We start from the raw sequence: 25,091 nt of genomic DNA on the forward strand, positions 1-25,091 counted from the left end.
ACTGCCCGCCTCAAAGATGGCGGCGAGGGCGCGCGCCGCCCGCGCGGGGACCGACGGGACGGAGGTTCGAACGGCGGCTATGGCGGCAACAGCGGCGGAGATTGCAGAGGACGGCGCGACGCGGACCCTGTCCAGCCTCGGGCGCCTCTCCCGCGGGCTGCCTTTCGGACGGTCCCACGGCCGCCTCGGCGTCAGCCCCAGCGGCCGCCTCATCCTGCCGTGGCCGCTCTCTCAGGTACGGGCCGGGCCTTGTCTCCTTGTCTCCTCCCGTTTCCCCGCCCTGCTCCCTCAGGCGCGCTGTCCCGCGGGCTTGAACATTATTCTCTTTTTTTTTCCGCTTTTAGGAAAGCGGCGACCCGCAGAGAACGGCGTTCCTGCTGCGCAAAGGCTGGACTCTGTACAGCGTGACCCCCCTGTACCGCTTCAGCCGCGGCCGCCTCAAGGACTACGCGCGGCTGCTGAGCGCGGCCATGGCCGCTGAGAGGCACAGGGGGCTGGCCGTGCAGGTGGGCGAAGAGCTGGACACCAGGGTGGCTCTGACCAGCCTCCCCGACCTCCAGGGCAGCGAGCAGGACCCGCCCGCCCTCCTCGTGCAGGTAAGAGGCATAGAATCAGTTGCGTTGGAGGAGAGCTCTGAGATCAAGAAGGCCAGTGGGATCCTGGCCTGGATCAAAAATAGCGTGGCCAGCAGGACCAGGGCAGTGACTCTTCCCCTGTACTCTGCGTTGGGGAGGCCACACCTTGAGTGTTGTGTTCAGTTCTGGGCCCCTCAGTTGAGGAAAGAGATTGAGGGGCTGGAGCGGGGCCAGAAAAGAGCAACGAGGCTGGAGAAGGGACTGGAGCACAAGTGCTATGGGGAGAGGCTGAGGGAGCTGGGGGTGTTTAGCCTGGAGAAGAGGAGGCTCAGAGGTGACCTCAGCACTGTCTGGAACTGCCTGAAGGGACGTTCTGGCCAGGTGGGGGTTGGTCTCTTCTCCCAGGCACTCAGCAATAGGACAAGGGGGCACGATGGGCTCAAGCTCTACCAGAGGAAATTGAAGTTAGAGAGCAGAAAAAAATTGTTTCCAGAGAGAGGAATCAGGCATTGGAATGGCCTGCCCAGAGAGCTGGTGGATTCATAATCCCTGGAGGTGTTTAAGGAAAGGCTGGATGTAACACTCAGTTGAAAAGGTGTTGTTGGGTCATAGGTTGGACTCAGTGATCTCAGAGGTCTTTTCCAACTCAAGTGATCCTGCAGTTCTGTGATCTTCAATTAATTGCATTTTTCAATTCAACTTTTCAGTAGGATCAGAGTAAGACTATAAAGAACGATCTCTGTCTAATGTTTTCGTTCAGCAGTCAATTTATTGCCAGAACTCAAGTTGTTTAGTTTCCTGGATAAAGTTGGTGTAATCCCTCCTAGCCAGAGCTCAAGTCTAACTAGTATTTCTGAAATGCTTTGCCTCAAGTGAAATGTGCTACTGAAATGTCAAGTTCATTGTGGCAGTGGCTGTAGAATGTACCATGAATTGGCTCTTCTGTAATTAGTGCTTTTTCCACTGTTTTCAACAGAATTGCAGACAACTTTTAGGGATGCAATGGATAGACTAATAACTGCATGTGTTTTACAGAAAAATGCTGCATCCAAGGTCCTGAGAAAAAAAAACTTTTACCAAACACTTGAATCTCAAAAACAATTTTTGGCTAAAAAAAGTCATACTTACTGCATAGCATTGAAACGTTTCTTCTCCCTATCTCAGCTTTCTTCAAAGTCACAAGCTTCCTCCAAAAACTCAGAAGACAAGGTGGTGTGGTCAGGCTGTTTCTGCTGTGTGTATGGAGATGACCTTTCCGTGAACACACCAGAGGACTTCACTTGTTTACCTCTGCTCCTGGCCAACGGGGCAGAGACTTACACATCCATTGTAGGAAGGTGGTTCCAGAAGACTTTTGACTGTAGTTTCCGCCGTCTGGCCATCAGCCCCCTCAGCCTCAGCTGGATGGTGGCCATGTGGGCTGGGTGCAAAGTGGACAGAGCTGCCTCTGCCGTGGAACTCGTCTTCTCTGTCCCCCGCCTGTCCCACCCTCTGGATATTTCATATGCCATCCACCCAGAGGATGCTAAAGCTCTGTGGGACACTGTCCAAAAAACTCCGGGGGAGATCACTCAGGAAGAGGTGGATGTCTTCATGGACTGCCTTTACTCTCACTTCCACAGGCACTTTAAGATCCACTTGTCAGCTACAACACTGGTGAAGGTTTCTACAGCGATTGCCCAGGCACACTGTGATGGGATTGTAAAGGTGAGGTCCTAATGCTGCCCAAATAAAATAGCTGTACCTGAAGGTTTCATGTTTCTTTTGCATGATTTCCTACAAGAAGTTGTTAAACGCTCAGCTTTTATTGGTCATACTTAGTTCTGGAGTTGGGGCAGCTGCCAGCACAGTATTTTACTACTGTGTTGCAGCAAACTACTAGTCTTGGACCAGAAATAGGTGTATTAGCTGTGGTATGAACAGGAAAGTTTCTTTGGCCATAAAGAACTTTTTTTAGACTTAAGAAATTTAATCAAAAACCTTTAAAACTTACTAGCTTTCTAAGATTGTAGTTATTAAGACATGGGCAGAAGACTCTTTACATGTAACCCTCTTCATAAAGATGCTGGTCTTCCTGTAGGGGTATCTGTATAATGACCTTCAGACCGTGGAGGGCAAGTCCTTCAAGCAGTACAGTATTTTCTTCTGAAGTAAAGAGCAGCTTGTGTAAATGCAGTTACTTCAATTTAAGCCTGTCTGTGATGTGCCTTTGCTAGGGCTACTGCAAACCACTACATGCTAGTGTTATATTGCTTGTTTTTATCTCTAGTTGCTTAAAAGTGGCTGGAACAACTTGCAGGTAGGTAAACACAAGATACCTTATGCTTTCTAAATAGGGTGCTCTTGGGGAATGGGTGTTGAGTGCATTCAGTCACGGCTTTTCATGATGGGGATAGAGTTGAAGTCAGATATTCAGGGAAAACACAGGCTTGCAAACATCAACAGAGCACAGGGTTGGCTTCCAAGCCTTAAAGGGTGTGGAAATTGCAACTGCAATGTTTTTGTCAAAGCATTTTTTTCTTTGTTGCAGATTCTACACAGCCAATCCCTCTTTGGAGTGCTGATGCTACTGACAGAACTCGCAATCTCTCAGATACAGTGAGAACCATTTCAGCAACTCTTTTGTGCTAAAAAGGCTTCCTGTTGAACAATGAAGAATGCTGGCAAACCAACAGGAAACTCACTCCTGCAGCATCTTCTTTCCTCTCAACGTGCTTGTCCAAAGCTGGACTGTAACTCCTGCACTTGGCTCCAGAACAAGATGTAACTCCATGTCATGCACAGCAAAGACAAGCAGACATTTTGCCCTAAAGGGCTGCAGTACAAGCTTGTGATCCTTCCTGAGCATCTTTATTTTATCAGAGTCACTCTGTTCATTTATGCTTAGGAGACAAGCTCTGCAAATGCTTGATGCAATGTACAGAGTATTTGTGTTGTTTCAAAGAACAAGCTGGTTTTCACTTAATGAGACAGCCTAAGCTACACAGACCTTAGCCTTAGCTAAACTGTGACTACTCAGGCTAGTATAAATGCAAAGTTCAGCATACCTGGAAAAGGATGAGTGCTCTACAATCCAGGACAGAAAAATCCAGGTTTCCAGCTCCCTTTGTGGCCTGCTAAGGCCACTTGGTAATGGTGACAATGTTCATCTGCATTCCAGTTGGGCTAAGGTGAGTGGCATGACACTGACAGCTGTCTTGTGTCCAGCCTGTTGGCCCTATCACATGAATTAATAGATAGGAAAGAGGTCTGTGGATGTTAGATAGTTACTGGGCTTTGATCCTGTAGGCCAGAGAGCTCTCAGGGTTGGCACTAGGTGCCACAATTCTGTGTTAGATCCCTCCCTTCTAGAGGTTCAGAGGGCTAAAGCACAGGGCCTGACTAGAGATTAAAGAGGCAGAAAGGAAGTAGTACCTGCTAAGTCTTAGGATTTTTGTAATACAGTACTAAAGAAAAAATATTTTTCATCTTTTGCCAATAGACTGGTCTTAAGCAAAGACTACCTATGCCTAATTAAACATATCCTTGCATGGTGCTGCTTTCCAACTATAGCTTAGCTGACTAAATCACCATTTGTTACCTATTAAATAATTTTGTGAACACAAAAATTTTGAACTGGTTTCTTGATTCCCACTTGCGCAGCATCTCTAGGGGCTGATGATTTGTGCTGTGACTTTCCCCCGAAACAGGGATGCAAGTTTCCTTTTCCCAGTGTAAGACTCCTGACATGACATACCTCCATGCCTTGTTCTTAACCTATTTCCAGAACTGGGCAAAGAACAATGTGCTTGTTTTTAGATTCCTTACTAAGGAATATGGATTATTTTTGCATGTCAAGGTTGCAATCTGTGGTAGCTCTTACCCTGGTAGAAGCTGCTCAGTGATCTGAAGGTCTTGACAGCTAATCCTTCTGGTGCTTTAGTTTCCTTTTTATGAAGTATCTTAGACAAAGTTTGCTATCTGGAGTCAGAAGAGCACTGGACAAAGGAGTACAAGGTGTCACAATAAATGGCACCTGTATTTCCTTTGAAAACAGGACTGTTACACCCAAGGTTTAGTTTTCAATCTAAGGCTCAGCTCTTTCCAACAATTTTGCATAAACAAGCTCTACAAAGTGAAATCCTCTGCTTTAACCTCTTCCTTGTCTTGTCCTCATGGATAACTGCAGTTAAGTGAGCAGAGACAGATTTAGCCAGATAGCACAGATGCTTCCTTCCAGAACAAAGCTGGTTCTGAGTGATGTGCTTCTAAGTGAAAGGTAACACTAAAGAGCAGAGGTTTAATGCCATTTTACTTGGACTGGTACTTGGAAAAAAACTCGCTAGCATCTGTGTCCACATAAACCATACCCCACTGCTTTCACCCCAAGGAACAAACCAAGAACAGCATAGAAGAAATTTATTAAGATAGCACTATTTATACAAGTTACTCATGCTAGAAAAAAGCATAAATGATACATGTAAACATTTGTTTACAGAATACTTGTTTTCCTTTTAAAGGTGCAAATGATCTTCAAATGTAAACACAAGAATACCAACCTTTAGGGGGAAGGGGGCTTTTAAAAAAGGTTTAATGACCCATTTATGACTGTAGTGTAATTTTTACTATATTCAAGCACATTAAAGTCTGAATTACATGAATCAAACTATAAAGTTAAAAAACTTAAGGTGTCAGCACTGCCTTTTTCCATCTCAGGAATTTACACTACTACTGTTTTAAAACCAGATTTAGTAAGGTCCACACTTAGATCAGGTGCAAAAGGTCATTCTTTCATACTCAACAGAAATTACAGTACAAACAGAACCACTGAGTCTTGAGTTCTTCCTCTTCCCCCACCCCTGGGTGCCTCCAGTTACTCACAGTGCCACCAAACAAACAGTCCCGCCCCTCAAAAATCTTATAAGCCTCATACATTTACCTGCTCTCAATATACACAGGCAAAGTGCACAAAAATCATTATAAGGGAGGGCACCATCTCATCATGGTCTGGAATTCTAAAGACAGACAAGAGGGCAGCTGAGGTGATGCTGGTCTAAGCCTTTTTCAGCAGGAAGGAGCTGGCTGCAGGCCTGCCCTTCTAGCAAGAAGACAAGAAGTGAATGTCAATGAACAGATACCTGCACCCCAGCTTCAGACAAGAACTGATAGCCAGCAGGCAATGGGACGACAAAGGCTTTTGTAGGTGAGCAACAACTAGTTGTTTCAAGGTTCACATACAGGGGAGAGGAGAGACAAAAGATGAACTTTTGTACCATACACTGTACAGTAAAAAGGCATGATTTTAAATCCTTTTCCCTCTCACTGTTTTTGGGCACTGATTCAGTTGACAGATGAGAGTTCCAGTTCTACTTCTTGTCTCCAGCAAGACTGAAAAGATACTCAGGGCACCCATCCTCACAGCTCTCCTGTATTCTAAGAGACCCTAAATCACACCACAAGGGTTGGAACTACAACTGGCAGGACATGGCCCTGCCCAAACCACCAGCTGGTCGAAACGCAAATCACACACACACACATATATATATACATATATAAAATACATATATATATATGCACACATATATATGTATATAAAAAGCTGGAATTATCGCTGTGAGTGACACAAAGAAAATACATGATACAAATTAAATGAAAAAATAAATATACTCTGTGCACAGAAAAGCTTCTGTGCAAAGGTGGCACCTTGCAGGTCAAGTACTTTTTTTGAAGCTCTCTGTAAATAAGGCAAAAGCAATGTTTTCTGTATCACTTTTCTCTTTCGCCCACCAAACAGCTGCCACATCCACTGCTCACACAGCTGGAGGGAAAACAGGAAACCCTCCTCCTCCTCCTCACCAGACTCCCAGTATAGCATGTAGTCTCTACATCAGCATCTGTTTACGCTACAGTAACTGTTACAGTTTGGTTTATTCAAAAAATGAAAACTATTTAGAAAAGATACGGACATAAGCAACACTTCTACTTGTGTCCAGTGGTTCCCTGGAGTCTGACAACGTGGTCTCCCGTTGGGCACACTCTCACAGAAGTCATTTTTGTAATTCCATAGAAAGAGTCACCGGCTCAAAGAGTTACATTGGATCTAGACCGTGCATACTAGAGCTGCAAAGAGGTCCAGTGTCAACAAGTCTCTTCAGTTTTTCTAGGAATGAGAACCAAGGGGACTCCCTCCCGCTGGATGCTTACCATATATGGGATTCACAGTGTGTCATTTTGATAACTCCTACACCTCCTCCCAGCCGCCGGTAGTTCATCCCACCATACAACCTGCAAAGACAAGGTTTTGGGGTCACACCAGTTCAGATCCCTCATGGAGACATGGTGGGAACCAGCCCTTGGGAGCATAATTTGGAGCTATCATGGGAAAAAACCCAACCAGTTCTGATGAGCACAACTAGACCATCGTTAATGCCTGTTCAAAGCAGACTATGAGGAAGTTGAGTAGCACATCTTACATACTTCCAAGGTAAACAGCTCTATTTTCTCAAGCCTTTCTCTCTCAAAACAGAAACTGCTTCTCCTTTTGACACCAGATCTGTGTTACTTTCTCCCTGTCTGAAAATGCAAGAAAAGAACTTTCCAGGCTGTAGCTGACCTTGGACTACATTTTGGGTAACACAGAAGCAAGTATAGGTTTGCTCCTCACAATTCAACTAATTTAATTTATATTTATAATTTTATTAATTTTATAATCTAACGCCCCAAATACAGCTGATCCAGCCAAGAAAGAACACATCCCAAGCACCATCTGTTTACCGAAATGGTGCCTGCATTTCATATGGACATCTGATCCCTATAGATTCCAGCATCCTCCTCATTTCAGCTGCATATTCCCCTCTGTGCCACTGGAGTCTGCTGGCAGAAACATGAGAAACAAGTTCCCCAAACAACTTCTACCAATGCAATTTGTTAAAGCCAAACTGCATCAGAATCATTCCTCTGTCAGGCTACACAAATTAAAAAATACCTTCACAGGGCAAGAAGCTCAGGAAACAAAAGGAAGTCCACAGAAGTTGATCGGTATAATGAATTCAGCAAATCCAAAAAACACAAGGAAGTGCTCTGAACAATCTCCCAAACTTCTCTGAATGCCTGCCCAGGCAGTAACTCCTAACTCTATAGACATCCCATTACTGTCACTGCCGGTGGGCGTAGCTAAAACCATTCAGCTAAGGAATCTTATCACTTATCACTCTCCATGGCACAACAAACAAGGGGAAATTACTCCACTGCTCCTTGTGACAGCCTTTCACAAGCTGTTAATCTACTACTAATACCAGCAGGAATAGGAAAGGGTTAAACTGCTACTATAACTGGTAGGAATAAGGACATTAATTTCTTTCTATTCCCCACTCCTGCCAGATTACTACAGCAGCAAGAATACCCATATAAGCTTGAAACTAATTAGCTTTGGGAATAAATACACAAGCGATTGTCAAGTACAGTTATGACTACACAGGCTATTCTCCCTATTTCTGTTCTGCTCAGTACATATTTTGGATCAGCAATTTAGTTGTATTTCTCTCAGCTTGTACACCAGATAAAATTCTTCCAATTGCTGTCTTGCAGATTTAAGGTGATGAACATCAGAACTTCAAGTGTTCTGTTTCAGCTCCTCCAAAAGGATTTGGAAATCAACAGCCTAAGTAAAAAATTAGTAGGCCAGATTCTACATCATGGCTGTCAGTTCCTTCTGCTAAGGGCAAGCTTAGTTTTACTGGGAAGCAGCAGAGACACAGCCCAAATCAAACAGAAGTGGTGGCATATTGGGATATTTTTCAAAATGTGATCCTTTCTTACAAATCCATGCAAGGCAACAGCTTCAATGTGAGTGTTGTGCTGGCCCTACCACACTTGAATTCTTCACTGTGGTGTGCATCACTTTTCTAACCTGCCTGGGACAGCTCCAGCTGGGTGGCAGCAGATCCAGCTGGATTTCACTACTGGATTGTCTCCCAATGTCAACAGTTACCTCCACGTGTTAGCATCTGGATCAAACACCTCAATGGTCTTCAAGTATGTTGTGCCATCAAAACCCCCCACTGCCATCAGCTGTCCATTCACCACCGCGAGGCCAACCTGGAAAACAGCCATCACAGACAGTAACTACTTAGCTGGGATGTCCTGAAAACAAGGGTTAAAATAAAAATATTAATAAAAGGATTTAATAAACATGTTTGGTGAAAGGCAGTCTGCAGGAGAGTGTTGGGCTATTTTTCTTTAGTGCATGGCAGAAATAAAATACCCTAAAAATGAGACATGGAGAGTTAAACATGTATCTCAAACTAGACAATCTCTTAAAGAAAAAGGAGAAAGTTCCCCTTATTGCCAGCTACAAGAAGTACAACCATTTGAATGGTAATAGATACACGAGAATCTAAACCTTTTTCATCCAAAACTGAGGTTCTGGACCGAAATTCTTCCCTAAGTGGGACACATGCACCAGAAGATCTACCAGCCCACAGTCTGGAATGCTTGCTTAAAGCAGCAGAAACACAGGTAAGCCCCTGGTCCCAAACCTCTCAGGCTGGGCCTTGGACCATCTGCAAGCACCTTGGCCTCCAGCCTTTCTGTAGAAGCACAAAATCACTGAAGTGTCAAATAGACAATAATTTCCCCTGGAAAACATGTAATATAACAGAGAAAAAGCAGGAACACAATGTAAAATGGTTCTTGTTCTGGCTTTGAGGAAGTCAGAAGACTCAGGAGAGCTGTAGATACAGATCCATCTGTTTAGCAGTTTCTACAGAAAGCAAATATAGAAGCAGCTGATAAAAAGTCAATGTCTAATCAGTAACTAAAACAAACAGTGTTGGACAGCACACCATGTGCTTTGACAACAAATAGAAACATGCTCTCTACCTGCAGAACGAGTAGTTGCCCAAATCATGATTCATATGTTCCTCAACAGACACCAAAATACTAACATACAGGTAGAACTAAGCCACTCTTTACTATGCAATCCAATATCCAGTGATAAATATTCATAAAATTTTCATCTGCCCAAACATGATGACTACTTAAAACACTGTGTTAATCTTTTGTTCACAAGTCTACAGGAAGAACCAAGATTAGCAGTTGATGAGAACATGCTGTCACTCCCCAGACTCACACGATTCAGTAAAGAGAGGAAACAAAGTAAGTGAAAGCCCAGAAACCCTGTTCCCACACCTACCTCACAGCAATGAAAACCCTTTGAAGGCTGGAAATTTCTGTATAACACATGCTTACCCAGTTTCCCAGCTTTTTCCTCTGGCAAGTGGAAGCTGCCCTCCTAATTAATTCAGAGAGACTCAGATACTAATTTTGATAGTGTTCTTTAAGAGCATCTCATACCAAGTATGGCTATGGTACCAAGTAAAAACCTAAAAACACCTCTGCTTCAAACCTCAGTAGTCTATTCCATAAAATAGACCAAAAATATTTAAAAAGACCCTCAAGTGACTCCATTTTTCCATCCTCAGGCACTTTAAACAGCTGTCTAGGGCAAGACATGACTACCACTTCGTTCACTAGTCTTGCTAGAGAGCTTTTTGCAAACTGTTCCACTCACAGAAGGCTCAGACACAGACAAATCAGACACAGACAAATCAGACAAAAGAAGCCCCACAAGCTGACAGTCTGCCCTGTGCTCTCACCACATGCTTATGTGTGGTATGGACAAGCAAACCAAGTCAAACTCACCCCGCTCCGGCGGGATGTCATGGCCACAACAGGAGACCACTGGTTGGTCCGAGGGTTGTATCTCTCAGCACTGCTGAGCTCTGTTGTATCATCCCTGCCTCCCACAGCATAGATCATGTCCTGGTACACTGCACAGCCCAGGTGTTTCCTCCTCGTCCCCATGGGTGCGATGGTGTGCCAGCGGTTCTCCTGGGGGTTGTAGCGTTCCACTGCGGAGGAAATGACACATCTTTGGACAACAGGGTCGGCAGGCAGTGGGGGATTTTTGCACTTTTGAACCCTCATCCAGTCTTGCTGTGAAGACACTACAATTTCCACACATCAAGAACATGAGGAACCAGTGTGTTATGTCTTTTCTTCCACAGAATACTTGCTATTCTCTCTCCTGTCTCCAGCCCTACAGAATAAATCACATTCAGATCTTCACTCGAGGGAGCTGACAATGCTACAAACTGACCTGCATGACCATCCTGCAGCAGTTTTACCTCTGGCACCTTTCTTCCTACAGGAGAAAAGGGCTGCTGAAGGAAAAAAGATGTGCTTGCAACTGTTATGCAAATGATTAAAGCATTGCATTCAGAACACACTGCCAAATGCAGCACTGAGAAAGAAAAGTATGACATAAACAACTAGGTAATAGGGGCTCACAAGCCTGAAGAGTGAATTACTGTGTGGCAAAATAATATTTAAAGAAGAAAAAACACATCAAACTGATTACTAAAATATTCAACAGCCACCTGGGGACACTAAGGACAAAGAGAACCTTGACAAGTGCTGACTGGAATTAAGAGACAGCACAAGGCATACCAGTATTGAGAGGAGATGTTCCATCAGAGCCTCCCACAGCATAGAGGAAGCCTCCTAGCACGGCCACTGCAACTCCCAGGCGCCTGGTGCTCATGGAAGCCACTCGAGTCCATTTGTTTTCTTTGGGATCATACCTGGCAAAAGAATAAACACCAGAGCTTAGTGGGGTGTTGATATCTTCGCAAAGTGGCAGCAAGACTGGCCTGGACTCAATGAACCCTGTGGGTCCCTTCCAACTCAGGATGTTTTGTAATTTTCTCCAAACAGGATCCCTGTAAGATTTGTATAGTTTTCTACCTCCTCTCCAGCTTGTCTACATCAACCACACCTTTCAACAGATCCTCTTTTCCCCTGTACCCCACTTTTTTCTTTTAATAAAAAGTACCTTTCTACAATGTTGAGACAAGAGACACCATCCTGGCCACCCACAGCATAGAGGTACCCCCCCAGAACTGCTACTCCAACACTGGTCCTGCAGGTGCTGGTGGGGGCCACGTCACTGCTCCACTGATTGGTCTTCGGATCATACCTGGAAAAAACAGCACAAATTACCTGTCTAGGTCTCCTTTAGACTTTTCCATGCTCAGGAGCTACGAAGGCTGTGAAACCTGCCTATCTTGAGCTTAAACTGCAACATAGCTCTTTCTAAGTTGGATAAAACCCCTGAAGTGATATAATGCATCCAGCACGTGTTAATTCCAGGGATGTTCAAACTGCGGCTTGAGATGATTCAAGCTGAAGATCAAAGGGTCAGGTTCCTGAGACAGCAGGTTAGCTAGCAAGGACTGGCTGGCATGTGGTAACTTGCAGCTATGCAAAGAGCAGCAGCCAGTTACTCTTCTCTGTGTTCTCTGCAGTTCACAGGAGAACTCAGCCAGCACTGGGACCTGCACGTCCAGATAAAAGATGAAGGAACCAGATGCACTTGGGAATCCAGAGACAAGGAAACATGGTGCATAGCAGGACAGTGCAGGACGTGGGAGATGTAAGACTAAAGACATGATTCGGGAATATGGGAGTACACAAGGAGATTGGTAGGAAGATGGGGAGGCCTGAGGAGGAAGGAGATATTTGTATAGCTCATTGGATTTGTTATGCAGACAAGATTTAGAGTATTAGAAGATTTGAGTCATGATTTGAGTATACAATTTGAGTCATGTGGCTTTTAGGCATGGGAATTGCCATATCCATCTCCCAGAAACAGGAAGCTTGGTAAAACATGTTTGACTTAAGTCTTTCACTGGTCTAAAAGTGACCTGTTTTCCTTTTTCTGTCTAAGTGCCAAGGTTCTTTAATTCTCTACTTGCCACTCCACAATTAAATTCTAGGATCTTTCCCTCAACATCTACAAAACGCTTATTGTAACCTCACCTTCCTCAACAACACTAAAAACAAACCAGCAATTCCAAAGGAGGTTAACCAGGATCATTGCTCCTCCCAACAATTATACCCAGACCCATGTCTTAAAGATTCCTTCCCTATTCCAAAAGCTATGGCTCGTCCCATTAAACTGGGGCTAACATGACACAAGCTGCTATATCTGGAGTCCTAGTTCAGCAGCAAACCAACACAATACTGAAGGAGTATGCAAGGGAGGAGAAAATGTAGATACTGTGTAATATTAATTTCAGGTTTTCAGCGGAACAAGTATACACTTAGCAAAATCATAGAATCATAGAATCGATTGGGTTGGAAAAGACCTCTGAGATCACCAAGTCCAACCCTTGGTCCAACTCCACTCCCTTTACTACAACATTGCATTCAGTGCCATGGCCAATCTCAGTTTAAAAACCTCCAGGGATGGGGAATCCACCCCCTCTCTGGGCAGGCCATTCCAGTGCCTGAGCACTCTCTCTGCAAAGAATGTTTTTCTGCTCTCCAACTTCAGTTTCCCCTGGCAGAGCTTGAGCCCATCGTGCCCCCTTGTCCTATTGCTGAGTGCCTGGGAGAAGAGACCAACCCCCACCTGGCCAGAACTTCCCTTCAGGGAGTTCCAGACAGTGCTGAGGTCACTTCTGAGCCTCCTCCAGGCTAAACACCCCCACATCCCTCAGCCTCTCCCCATAGGACTTGTGCTCCAGTCCCTTCAGGAAGGGAAGTTACTTCCCTCATTTCTAAGAGGCTGCACCCAGGTTTAAACATTCAGAGTTAATATTCTGCACAGTGGCCTCATGGAGACCTACCTTTCTACGCTGTTAAGGTAGGAGGAACCATCATGGCCTCCCACAGCATAGAGGAGATCATCCAGAACACTGACTCCAACACCACAGCGCCTCTTGCTCATGGAAGCCACCATCCTCCACTCGTTGGTCTGAGGGTCGTAGCGCTCCACACTGGAAATCGCGTCCCCGCTACACCAGCCCCCCACTGCAACCAAACACAAGGAACAGTGTCTTTGAAACACCCTGAGATCACGTACTGCATGTGCTCCTGGGACAAACAATCCCTTTGGATGCTGCCAGCCTTCACCCAGTAGCCCCATCTCTGAGTCATTCCAAGGTTTATAATTAGGAAACAGAATGTGATTTTCAAGAGCATTACTTAAGTTTGGGAAAACTGTGGCATTCACAGCACCAAAGAAATCACACAAGTTAAGATAGTGTAAGTTAAATCAAGCCTCCAAATATTAATGCACAGGTCACTTGAGAAATATGTTAAGGTTGGCATTATGGGAATACCAGCACCAGAAAATCCTGCTTGGAGTCTCCTGGTCTAAGCCACGAGGGATGACACATGGAAATCACAGAATATCCTGAGATGGAAGGGACCCACAAGGATCATCTAAGTCCAATTTCTCACCCTGCACAGGACAGGACACCATGTGCCTGAAAGGGTTTTCCAAATGCTCCTTGAGCTCTGGCAGGCTTGGGGCTGTTACCTTGGAGAGCCTGTTCCAGTGCTAGACCATGCTCTGGGTGGAAAACCTTTTCCTAAAACCTAACCTGTACCCTCCCTGACACAGCTTCATGCCCTTCCCTCAGGTTCTATTGCTGGTCACCAGAGAGCAGAGATCAGTGTCTGCCCCTCTGATTCCCCTCGTGAGGAAGATGACCTCAGGATGAGGTCTGTTCTCAGTCTCTTCTTTCCAGGCTGAACAAACCAAGTGACCTCAGACACTCCTGGTATGGTCCCTCCAGACCCTTGACCACCTTTGCAGCTCTTCTTTGGAGACATAACATAGACCCCTGCAACGATGCACACCTGCAAAGAGCACCTCTCCACAGCGGATGGGTTTGCGTGGCCTGGTCCTTGGTCCCTGCATCAGTGGCCGCTCTTGGGGCAACAGCAGGTAATTTTTGGCTTCATCCACTAGATCCCTGTGCAAGACAGGAAAATATGAATCCCCAAAGCTCACCTGATACCAGTCTCAGGAGAAGGTATGAATCAGAACTGATGGGATGAGCAGCCAGCACTAGTCATGCTCTTCAGGTATTCACAGATCACACAAATGCATGAATAGCTCTAGTAAAAACCCTCACTGTCACCTAAATACTCATCAGTTGTTTACAAGCCATTTACCCAGTGACAGGAGTAAACCAATACCAATATTTGGCCAGAGTTAATAATAGATACCACTTGCTATAAAAAGACTGATAAAAAACTATGACAAGGTATTTGTCAGGCTTGCTGTGCTGAAAAGAAAAACCCCAGGCTGTCTCAATCTAAAACTTAACAGTCAGTTGTTTTGCCTCAAATAAGAATAGGCGTTGGAAAGTACACAAATACATAATACACACACAACCAATAGATGGAGATAGTACCCTTTGATGAATATTTTCTCCATCAGCTCTGGCCAGCTCATACTGTCCATCCATTCATGAATTGCCACCTGGACTAATCCTAATATTCCAAACCCTTGAATGAAACAAAAAAAGAACAAAAAAGTCCTCCTTCCCTCTACGAATGTGGAATTCCCCCAGCATGAACGCTTATTCAGGAAAAGTACAGTTCAGCCTATCCCCTAAACTTTCTTTACAACAAGCACAAGATAAATTGTGCGTTTTATGGATGACAAAAACTTTGTAGAGCCAGGAGGGTGAGACTCGTACTACAGGAGGAGGAAATGACAACTTTCCTGCATTAGTACTGTGGGAAAGAATAGACTCTAATCCCAGAGTCCAATTCAGTTATCAAAGTGCAGACATTTTACAAAGAAAAACTACTTTAACTCTTACTGAGATCATGAAAGCCATGCAAAAGCTAAACTGCAATAAAAGGCCATGACTAGAGGGGGAAATAAAAAGGTAAAATGGAAATCAATACACTAAAAGGTCTTTTACCAACAGCCAAACTGCACACTCAAAGTTTGCTATTTCACTGAAAACTAGAAAGAACAAAAACACTTCTAGGGCACATCACTGACTATTATGAAAACAGAAAACACTTTTTCTTGCTTTTCTTCTCTTCCCAGTTGCAAAAGACGAACTCCTGAGGCATCCCCCACTTAGCACCGACAAATTAGCACAGTTTCAGAGAACAACACAGTCCAACTCCGTGAATCACTGAGGAGATTTACCGGCATTCCTCATCACTCTTAATTAGCGGATCAGAACCCACTGTACCCACAAGAAACTTGGGACTCAGCAGTGGCAGACGGACATGCTGCAGGACCTGAAACACAAAACACAACATAAGTGGTGAACCACATATACCCACAGAGACGCAAGAAGCCAAATAGAAAACAACAGAATCATAGAATGGTTTGGGCTGGAGGGATTTAAACATCATCTGGTTCCAATTCCCCTGCCAGAGGCAGGGAATCCTTCACTAGGCCAGGTTGCTCCAAGCCTCATCCAACCTGGCCTTGGACACTTCCAGGAACGGGGCAGCCACAGCTTCTCTGGGGAGTATCTTCCAGTGCCTCACCATGCTCACAATAAAGAATTTCGTCCTACTATCCAATCCAACCCCTGCCCTCTGTCTGTTTGAAGCCATTCACCCCTAGCTCTGTTTCTCCTGGCCCCTGTAAATAGCCTCTCTCTATCTTTCCTCTGGAGGGCAACAATTAGGTCACCTTAAAGCCTCCCCTTTTCCAGGCTAGAAAATGCCAATTTTCTCAGCCTCTCCTTACAGGAGAGGTGCTCTATCCATCTAATCATCTTGATGGCCTTCTCTGGACTCGCTCCACAGTGGCTAACAAATTTTGATAAAGAGTTAATAATTCCTCTGGCAAACATACACAGTCAGTTGCACATCCCAACCTCGACATTTCAGTTAAATGCAGCTCATCTTACAGCACTTTTGCCTTTTCAATATACCAATTTAAATACCCAGAAGAAAATAGGTCTTTGAAAGGGGACAACCTACTGGATCTATTAAAAACAAGGTCATGGTTGGAAACTTTCAAAAAATTATAGATGTCAATACATCTGCCTGAACACTGTTTCAGTGAGAAGTTTTATCAACCACTTAGCCCTCTTAAACCTGAGTGGTACTGCAGAGTAAATGAACAATAAGTAATAACACTCCTCTCACAATGGTTTAGAATTTGGAGGTATAAGCAGGTACAGACAGTTATAAAAGCATTAAGAACTGCCTTGAGAACAGCAGGTTTTTCCAGTTTGGTTTGTTTACTTAAAACCTTTTTCAAAAGCTTTCCAGTAAATAAAGTTGCATTTAATGTCTACTTCCAAAGCAGAAACAATGAGGCAGGCAGACGTACACCTCTTTTGATCAGCCAGCCCGAGACTTCAGAGGCTTTGGGCTGACAGCTTTGTCAGAATGGGGACTGCTCCGTGAAATGCCTTGGCTTAGATGAAGCACTGCATTCCAACAAAACCATTCTGACAAGCTCCACGAAGGCTGAGGCACAAATCAAGAAGCAGAGCTTAAAGATGCACTGCAAACTGAGACAAGCTTTTTCTTCTCCACTGTGTTTTTGATACAACACTCAAAGCAGCCCAGGCAGGTTTGTCTGGACAGACTGCTGAAGTCAGCTTGTTTGGCAAGTCCTACCTGGAAACAATCCAACAAATTCCCTATTTAAGGGTCTAGCCAGTGCAGCTTCCAGCCTGGATGAAGGGACAGTGCAAGTCACCTAACACAGGTGGGAGTCGGAGAGAATTTTAGTGGCTCTGTGTGCATTCAGAATTGCTGTGGCACCATCCTGTGACCCCTCCTCAGCCTCCCTACGGATAAAGCAGCCTGGAATGTTACTATGCTCAGGATTACCTGTGGCAGCTGGGGTCTTCTTTCCTGAATGCTGTACTTCACCCAGGCCATCACGGCATTGAACACCTGCTCTTCGCTGCGCACGTTTAACTCGTCACTGGATATAATGTCTATGAGCTGATTGGCAGGAAGCAGCATGAACTCCTCACTCTCCATCACCTGGGAAAGGAAAAACAAGAAGAAAGTAACAACAGTGGCCAAAGCACCAGAGTCATTCACCGCCAGCACTTCATGGACTGACCCATTAAAATGCCAAATATCCATCAGTTTCAGCATCAACCCATGAAGGGTTTGCTGCCCAGAGAACGCTGCAGTCAATCCCTACCAACACAACAAAGGCACTTTTTGATGGAGATGCAAGTGACAGGGAATTTTACACCAGGTTTTTTTATAGGACACTTCTAAAGGGTTAAACCACAGAACACACAGAACACACAGAACACATTTTGAAACATCAGGTTTCAAAATTCAGGGGAAAAAAAAGCCCATCTTTAAAATCAGTCCCCTCATTTGCCATGTCTAACATATAAGGCAGAAATAATACTGTGATAAATACATGACTCAAAAGCTGTGTTGGAGTAGAGAGATTCATAAGGAAACCAAAACAGCACAGATAGGAGAGTGTCAGACAAGTTACCAGAGGCATTGCAGAGAACATGGAGAGCCTGAATGATGATTTGTGGCAGACCAGAAAACATTTCAAGAGAGGGACTCATTTGATCCTGCCTCTTTGATTTGCTCTAAATATATACATGGAGTATGCACAAGTGGAGATGCACTAAAGAGGGAATCAGAGCCTCCTGAGCCCCTAAGGACTGATCTCTTGTGAAATTCAAGCCACTGACAATCTGCAAACACATTAATTCCTTCGGCATCCAAGATAGCAACCAAGTTTCTCAGGAGGCCTTGGCTGCTGCTGGAGGACTCACACAGCACAGCACAGAGCACACGTGAGCCACTCACACTGCCTTGAGAGCTCACACACAACCACAGCTCCTGCACAGGCACCAGGTAGATGGGAAAGATGCAACAATCAAAATAAAAACTGCAGAAATGGCTTGACTGATAACTGCCAGCTTGGCTTCCCTACAACCATCCCCAGCCTATGGCTTGTGATCTCTGAGAGGTTCAGTGACAGAAAATAACTGAATATTGGCTTGTCCTTATCGTTTGCAACCACATTAGAATTCCACAACCTATTTCATGATTTGCTGCATAAATTAAAGAAAAACATTCTTTGCCACAATCATCTCAACAGCAGTCAGCTGTGCAGTCCTTTTAATTACCTAAAGAAGTCATTTAAGGGCATTGAACAAACATGCAGGAATTGCCAAGTTACTGACTAAAGAAAATATTTTTAAAAAAGAACACAGCAGACAACAAGATGAGTTACCAGACTTGGTGTTTGGACCCCTTGGGCTTCCAGGGCCAGCAACGGCCACAACAAGGTTGGCCCACACACTGCTCAGGCCTTACTTGGTTGGTCATTAAAGATCTTTATCATCATTTTTCCACAGTCTCCCTCCCACAGAGATAAGTTTACATATAAACTTTACTCTGGCAGTTTGTAAATTCAGCCTTAGACTCTGAAAACAGCAGCTCTGCAAGTTTAGGAGTTAAGGATGGTCATCCAAGCTCTTCCACTCTCACAAAACCCAGCTGCATCCATGGACTCACAAAACTCAAAGCACTGGAAGCACTTTAAACCGAGTTATTACCACTACACAACTTGTTAGTTTACATAGTAAAACAAATCATTATTTAAAATGCTTAGGCTTATTTTGGCTTAATTATAAGGACACTCATAATTACCTGACTAATATTAATGGTCCATTTGACTGACTTGCTTACTGAACATGAATTGGATGGGTTTCATTTCCTCTACAATATTCATGTGCATCACTGTTTTTACAGATAGAATAAATGTCAGACTATACAATATGGAATGCAATTTTTGCCTCTTAATAAAAGCACAAGTTGTTCATCCTTAAGTGTATTCCTCCCTTCACACAGATGTCAAGAGACCAAACAAAACAAAAAAAAAAAAGGCTGTTGTTGTACAGAAGAGTTGTTAATAGAACCATTTCACATTACATGCCCAAGATTCACTAGGGGGTTTTAGGCAAGAAATTAAATTGGAGGGAATGGAAAAATTGGAAAAACATTTTACCAAGAAGTTAATGATGTAATGCAGCAATACACATAAAAATTAATAGAACCAGAGGTTAGGACAGCAGAGGACATGAAGCAATTCAAACTGCATTCGCAGTAACTGCATGGGTTGGCCTGATGCCTAGTGCTTAATATTTCACAGTGCCATCCAGGAAATTCCCATCTCACGTTTCTATTTGGAGGAACCAGCTTGGGGGAACCACAACCATACACCTCTGCAGAAGATGGCACATTTTTTTATCAGTTCTCAGCCTCCACAGTGGAGGATGATTAAGTAGCCAAAGCCTTAGCTTCCAACAGGGATTACCAAACCACTCTTCAGATGGAAAGCATTGGCAGAACACACAATTCAAACAGGCAGCACCACTAACATTTTATGCAGAGAAACACTGGAAGCAAAAGAAGTGATCATTAGGGTTGAAGAGCTGCAAAACTCCTGAGGCACTGAAAGGGACACCAAAATCTGCACAGGCCAAATAAATAGTGCTCTAATCCAAGCAATTGTTTCCCAGAGGCCACAATTCAGTTAAGTCAATTATAATTTGCATCATCTATGAGAATCTATGAGATTAGCTCAGTTGGTCAAAACTTGGTTGTAATAAGGCCAAGGTCGTGGGTTCAAACCCCTCTGTGGGCCATTGACTTAAGAGTTGGACTCGATGATACTTGTGGGTCCCTTCCAACTCAGAATAGTCTCTGAAAAGTGTTCTCTTGAATCCAAAACTTTTGCCTTTGTGTGCTTTAACAGTGATAAGGAAGACAAAATTGTCTTCAAGGGACTGTAAAAGAAAAGCAGCTCACAGCAAGCAGCTCTTAAAAGCCAGTTGTGTGTATTAATGCTAAAACATTTTAAAACAAAACTGTTAAGCCGTTAAGAAGTTATTTAGAGGCTTGTAAGCATGCCCTGCTCATGTAATAACATCATTAAAACAACCAAACAATGAAAATAAATGGCCATCTGGTTACCATCTTGCTCTCCAAAAAAAATGCAGAAGAATAGAAGTGCAGAGCAAGCACAGAGCACAGGAAATGGCCATCTAAAAATGTAGAGTTTTGGGAAATCACCAAGTTCTACAAAAAACAAACTCAAACAGCAAATTCTATTTGGTTAGAAAAGATATATTTAATTGCAACTTTTACAGTAAATTGATATTCTGTCCACCATGTATTGTGTTCATTGTGTCCAGCAATCACGTTTTGTGGTGTTTGATTCTGCTCAGATTTTTCTTAAGTTCTTCCTGACTGAAATTAATACAATTCCAATTGGCTTCCTGTATGTCGAAAGAAAAAAAAGACAGCAAGCTGCAATCACTCACAGCACTTACACACTGTTGCTTCTCTGAGGAAACTAAAGTAGCATCAGGAGTCGATATGGAGTTATTCCCTTTGGAAAGGATCTACCCATGAAGCTGGTGGGAAGAAGAGATTCTTCCACAAGCTACATGTTTCAAGGGATAGCAAAGCACAGTTTCTGGAAGAGGCAAGATAGGCATTCTCCAGCAGAGGACCAGACCTTCATGCTGAGCTCCTACAGAGTAGGTGCTTTCAAAATATATACAAATTCCTGCTCTTCCAACGAGGGCTCAGGAAAGCCACTTCTTGAGGGAAAGGCTCCTTGGGTGTAATAGTTCAGTAAAGACCCACTCTTCTCTGCCTATTGCTCACAGAATCCTTAATTATTATGCTGATCCTTCCCTGAACCAGCTGCTGGCATTTTTTCTCCCCAGAAAATCATCTAGGCAGAATTAACAAAGGATGAGATTTGAGTATATAAAGGTCAGCTACAATATTACACACCTGAATTACTTTCAGACGTTTTCTGATGAATAACAGATGCAAAACTCTAGTTCTGCTACAGGAAGGGAGTTGAGGGCTCCACTGAGGCAACTGTGTGCTCCCCCATACACCCACTTTTCCAATCCTAACATCAATTTTTTTGGTTCTATTGATGTGTTGCCCTTACTTTAACACCTGTCTGCCCTCTGATCATGTAGAATCCAGAACATTCCTGAAAGAGGAGTGGAATGTCATACCACTGTGCTGCCACGTCAGATTCAATGCCAAATCCAACTACACCCAGGATCCTGCCTCCCATTTAGCACTCACCACACAACTTTCAGAGGAGAAATGCTGTGGGTCATATACAAACCACCAATACAACACAGTCCTACCAGTACCTCTGCCCCACTTAACATGTGGCACTCATCATGACCAGGGCACACAGCGGACATAAAGGCAGGATTTGGAAACAAGGACAAAGTGAGAGTTGCTCAAAGCTCTCATAGGACACATTGAGATATTGTACAGAACCACAGAATGGACTGGGTTGGAAAAGACCTCCGAGATCATCAAGTCCAACCCTTGGTCCAACTCCAGTCCCTTTACCAGATCATGGCACTCAGTGCCACGGCCAATCTCACTTGTAAAACCTCTAGGGATGGGGAATCCACCACCTCTCTGGGCACCCCATTCCAATCCCTGAGCACTCTCTCTGGAAAGAAGTTTTTTCTGATCTGCAACTTCAATTTCCCCAGGCAGAGCTTGAGCCCATCGTGCCCCCTTGTCCTATTGCTGAGTGCCTGGGAGAAGAGACCAACCCCCACCTGGCCAGAACTTCCCTTCAGGGAGTTGCAGACAGTGAGGAGGTCACCTCTGAGCCTCCTCTTCTCCAGGCTAAACACCCCCAGCTCCCTCAGCCTCTCCCCATAGCACTTGTGCTCCAGTCCCTTCTCCAGCCTCATTGCTCTTCTCTGGCCCTGCTCCAGCCCCTCAATCTCTTTCCTGAACTGAGGGGCCCAGAACTGAACACAACACTCAAGGTGTGGCCTCCCCAACGCAGAATCCAGGGGAAGGATCACTGCCCTGGTCCTGCTGGCCACGCTAATTTTGGTCCAGGACAGGATCCCACTGGCCTTCTTGGCCACCTGGGCAGGCTGTTGGCTCCTGTTGAGCTTCCTGTCAATTGGTACCTCCAGGTCCCTTTTTGCCTGGCTGCTCTCCAGCCACTCTGTGCCCAGCCTGGAGCGCTGCAGGGGGTTGTTGTGGCCAAAGTGCAGTACACACAACTCCAGCACACCAGCTTCTTACCTCCTGGAAGTTATGCTGTGTGAACTTATCAGCAATCCTCAGCAGTTCACGGCATGAGTGAGTGTCAGCAAAAGCTCGGATGCCCAGGCAATTGGAAGGGTCCAACTGTCTCTTAAGGAACTCACAGCAGGCCTCCTGGATCTCGGCCAGCTGGAGAAGGCAAGCAGCTGGCAATAAGGTCTGGACATTCCCCTCTTCTACAGTGATCTGAGAGGTGTAGGCAAAGTCGATCAGCAGTTCCATGGCCCTCTCGTCGATGTCTCTGATCACGACCTCTGTCTGCCGAGACTCTGCCAGCTCCCCGGTGAACATGGCTCGGAAGTAGGGGCTGCAGGCTGACAGGATCACCCTGTGGGCGTAGATCTTCTTGGCACCCACAACCAGCACTACATCGCACAACTCCCGGTGCTTCCGGAGGAGGTTGATGACTTCCAGCGTCTGCCGAGGGTGCTTGTCGGAGATGTAGGGCATGCGAGCGGGCTGGGGCACCCCCTCGGGCAGCTTGTTGGGATCTCCGAGTGTGCAGCGGCTGGTCACGTCCATTCCGGTCTCTCCTGGCCGAGTACTGGTACACCTGCAGCGGAGGAAATAATAATACAGGACCATCATCAATAAATCCACCACCAGCTGTGCACCAAAGCTCTGCAGCTCGCACCGGTTACAAGCTCAAAAGCAGCAATGCCCAAAAGTTCATGCTGGAAAACAAGCACGTGAGCACATGAAAGAAGAATCCATCTCAAACCAAAGCTTGCTTGGAAGTAAACAAATGTCAGCTTGCGACAGGCTTCTATTTATACCTATTTTTATACGCTTTCTATGACACACCACTGTAATATCCAGCTACACTTACATATTTATGAACTGAACCTCACAGTAGCCTGGTGTGGTAGAGAGGCATTATCCCCATTTCAGAGAGTGACTCAAAGCAGAGATTAGCTGACTTGCCTGCTGTTGCTTGAGTTTTCTTTGACAGAGCTGGAGATAGATTTTCACTCCAGAGAATTCCAGCTCCATGATTTAACCAGACTTCTCTGTTCTTCTACCTATGTTTTTAATAGGGTCGCTCATCACTGTCATATCTGAACACTAAACTGTCTCACAGACTTCAGTAACTTAAGATGGCCTGCAGCCTACCATGAGTACCTTTCAGGTTCACAGAATACCCATTTAATCATCACCTTTTCAGTCATTTTTGAATTATGGAGGCTCCTGACTCCATTCACCTTCCCTGACACGTTTCAAAAGAAGCTTAATCTTTCCCAAGAATGGCAGAGTAAGGACTACAGAGAGCAAATGGGATTATCAGACCAAATAGTCAAAACAATCCAAGTGTCCACTATCAAGTCTACCACAAAAGAAGAAAAAAAAGTCAGGATGGTAACTTTAGAGATGAAGAATGACTTAAGAACAGGTAAACTAATTTACTGTCAGGGAGTAGGAATAACATAGTATCTTCCTGGTTCCATATGTAATGTGCCAGCTAGCTGTTGTCATTCTTTATGGAAGTTCAGGTACCTTTCCCTTATCCATCACATCCCTGAACAGATGTCAGCTCTGCCACAGCTTAAGTGCAATATCCTTCTGCCCAAGCACACCAATGCTGACAGACAGATCATGCTTCACAACATGTATGCCATAACTCCAGAAAACAGGAGCCCTTCTGCAGGGATGAACCAAGATGGCACATCTCTGACCCCACTTGGCACAAACACCTGCCTACACCTCAAGCTTCACTATCAAGTCACAACTGACATCAGTGCTAAACAAGGAGAATTAAACCCAACTTTGTTTTTAGCAATCAGACTGAATAAGCAGATCAGTGAACTGAAATGCCATTTTACATGTTCCAAGCATATGTGAATTTCTGCCACATATCATACACAATCATTTAAAAAGGTGCACCAGCACCAGCAAAATATCAATTACTAGGAAAACAAAAGAAAATCAGGGAACTGCTGCCTCTTCCCACATCAAAGGAAAACTATCACTTAGAAAAATAAAAATATATTGAGCAAAATATCAGAATACTGATGGTTTACGGCTGTTGGAGATCCACTGAAAGACCCAATACATGCTGTCTGCTACCAGCTTCTCTGGTACACTGGCATTTGTGAGCTGTCACTGCTTCACTTTTTTCATACTAAAAGGAAATGTAGCTTGGCTTTGCCACTGCTAAATGTATTTTGCAGCAGGCTTGAAAGAAAGAATTAAAAAAAAAAACTCGCATCTTTTCCCCTCATTATTATGTCAAATGCACTTTCTAACCACAGGGAAACCAGTCTCTTTGCAGCAGTTCAAATTATTCACTTGAATCTTAGCCTGTTTTCCCATTCCTTCCACACCCTCTCCTGGATCATCATATTCAGATGTTTCAGACCATTACCTCTCCCTCATATCTTAGTTACACAGATCCAGCTGGGCCTCCCCTCTGGGTTTTGTGCTTGCTCCTGCTCAGCCTCTGCACCTTAAATGCCTTGGGTTTTTTATCCCTACTCCATCTTTTTAACATCCCATCACCATTCTCCTTTCCTGACACCTCTGACAAATCCTTCTGCTGTTCCACTGCTCTCACTCTCCTCCACCCACTCTTGTCCCTCA

At 44.5% G+C, this 25,091-nt stretch overlaps 2 protein-coding genes across 7 annotated transcripts in view; one reads left to right on the forward strand and one right to left on the reverse strand.

The window, feature by feature from the left end:
* The first annotated feature begins 21 nt into the window (after positions 1–21).
* On the forward strand, positions 22–5,443 carry CENPL (centromere protein L). The gene is made up of 4 exons (XM_071564635.1): positions 22–235; positions 345–596; positions 1,740–2,282; positions 3,106–5,443. The coding sequence occupies exons 1-4, from the start codon at positions 80–82 to the stop codon at positions 3,175–3,177; spliced, it is 1,023 nt and encodes a 340-aa protein (XP_071420736.1). The 5' UTR covers positions 22–79; the 3' UTR covers positions 3,178–5,443.
* Positions 4,957–25,091, reverse strand: part of KLHL20 (kelch like family member 20) — a 28,525-nt gene continuing 8,390 nt past the window's right edge. For 4 of the 6 annotated variants that reach the window (XM_071564630.1, XM_071564629.1, XM_071564631.1 and 1 more), the window contains exons 3-13: positions 22,494–23,067; positions 17,235–17,393; positions 15,580–15,674; positions 14,265–14,380; positions 13,247–13,430; positions 11,449–11,592; positions 11,064–11,197; positions 10,257–10,465; positions 8,545–8,651; positions 6,759–6,839; positions 4,957–6,674 (exon numbers count right to left, since the gene is read on the reverse strand). In XM_071564630.1, the coding sequence (XP_071420731.1) occupies positions 6,644–6,674; positions 6,759–6,839; positions 8,545–8,651; positions 10,257–10,465; positions 11,064–11,197; positions 11,449–11,592; positions 13,247–13,430; positions 14,265–14,380; positions 15,580–15,674; positions 17,235–17,393; positions 22,494–23,067 (1,834 nt within the window). In that variant the 3' untranslated portion in view covers positions 4,957–6,643. Of the gene's footprint in view, positions 6,840–8,544; positions 8,652–10,256; positions 10,466–11,063; positions 11,198–11,448; positions 11,593–13,246; positions 13,431–14,264; positions 14,381–15,579; positions 15,675–17,234; positions 17,394–22,493; positions 23,100–25,091 lie in introns of those variants that run through there. The other 2 variants (XM_071564628.1, XM_071564634.1) reach the window with 2 other exon arrangements.

This window comes from Pithys albifrons, chromosome 10 (genome assembly GCF_047495875.1).
Source record: "Pithys albifrons albifrons isolate INPA30051 chromosome 10, PitAlb_v1, whole genome shotgun sequence".
Lineage (NCBI taxonomy): Eukaryota > Metazoa > Chordata > Aves > Passeriformes > Thamnophilidae > Pithys > Pithys albifrons.

What these genes read in the sequence shown, in the direction of transcription:
- CENPL (XM_071564635.1), top strand. Translation starts at nt 80, where the DNA reads ATGGCGGCAACAGCGGCGGAGATTGCAGAGGACGGCGCGACGCGGACC. An exon ending in CGCCCGCCCTCCTCGTGCAG is followed by an intron (nt 597 to 1,739) that starts GTAAGAGGCATA and finishes TCCCTATCTCAG; the next exon opens with CTTTCTTCAAAGTCACAAGC. An exon ending in ACTGTGATGGGATTGTAAAG is followed by an intron (nt 2,283 to 3,105) that starts GTGAGGTCCTAA and finishes TCTTTGTTGCAG; the next exon opens with ATTCTACACAGCCAATCCCT.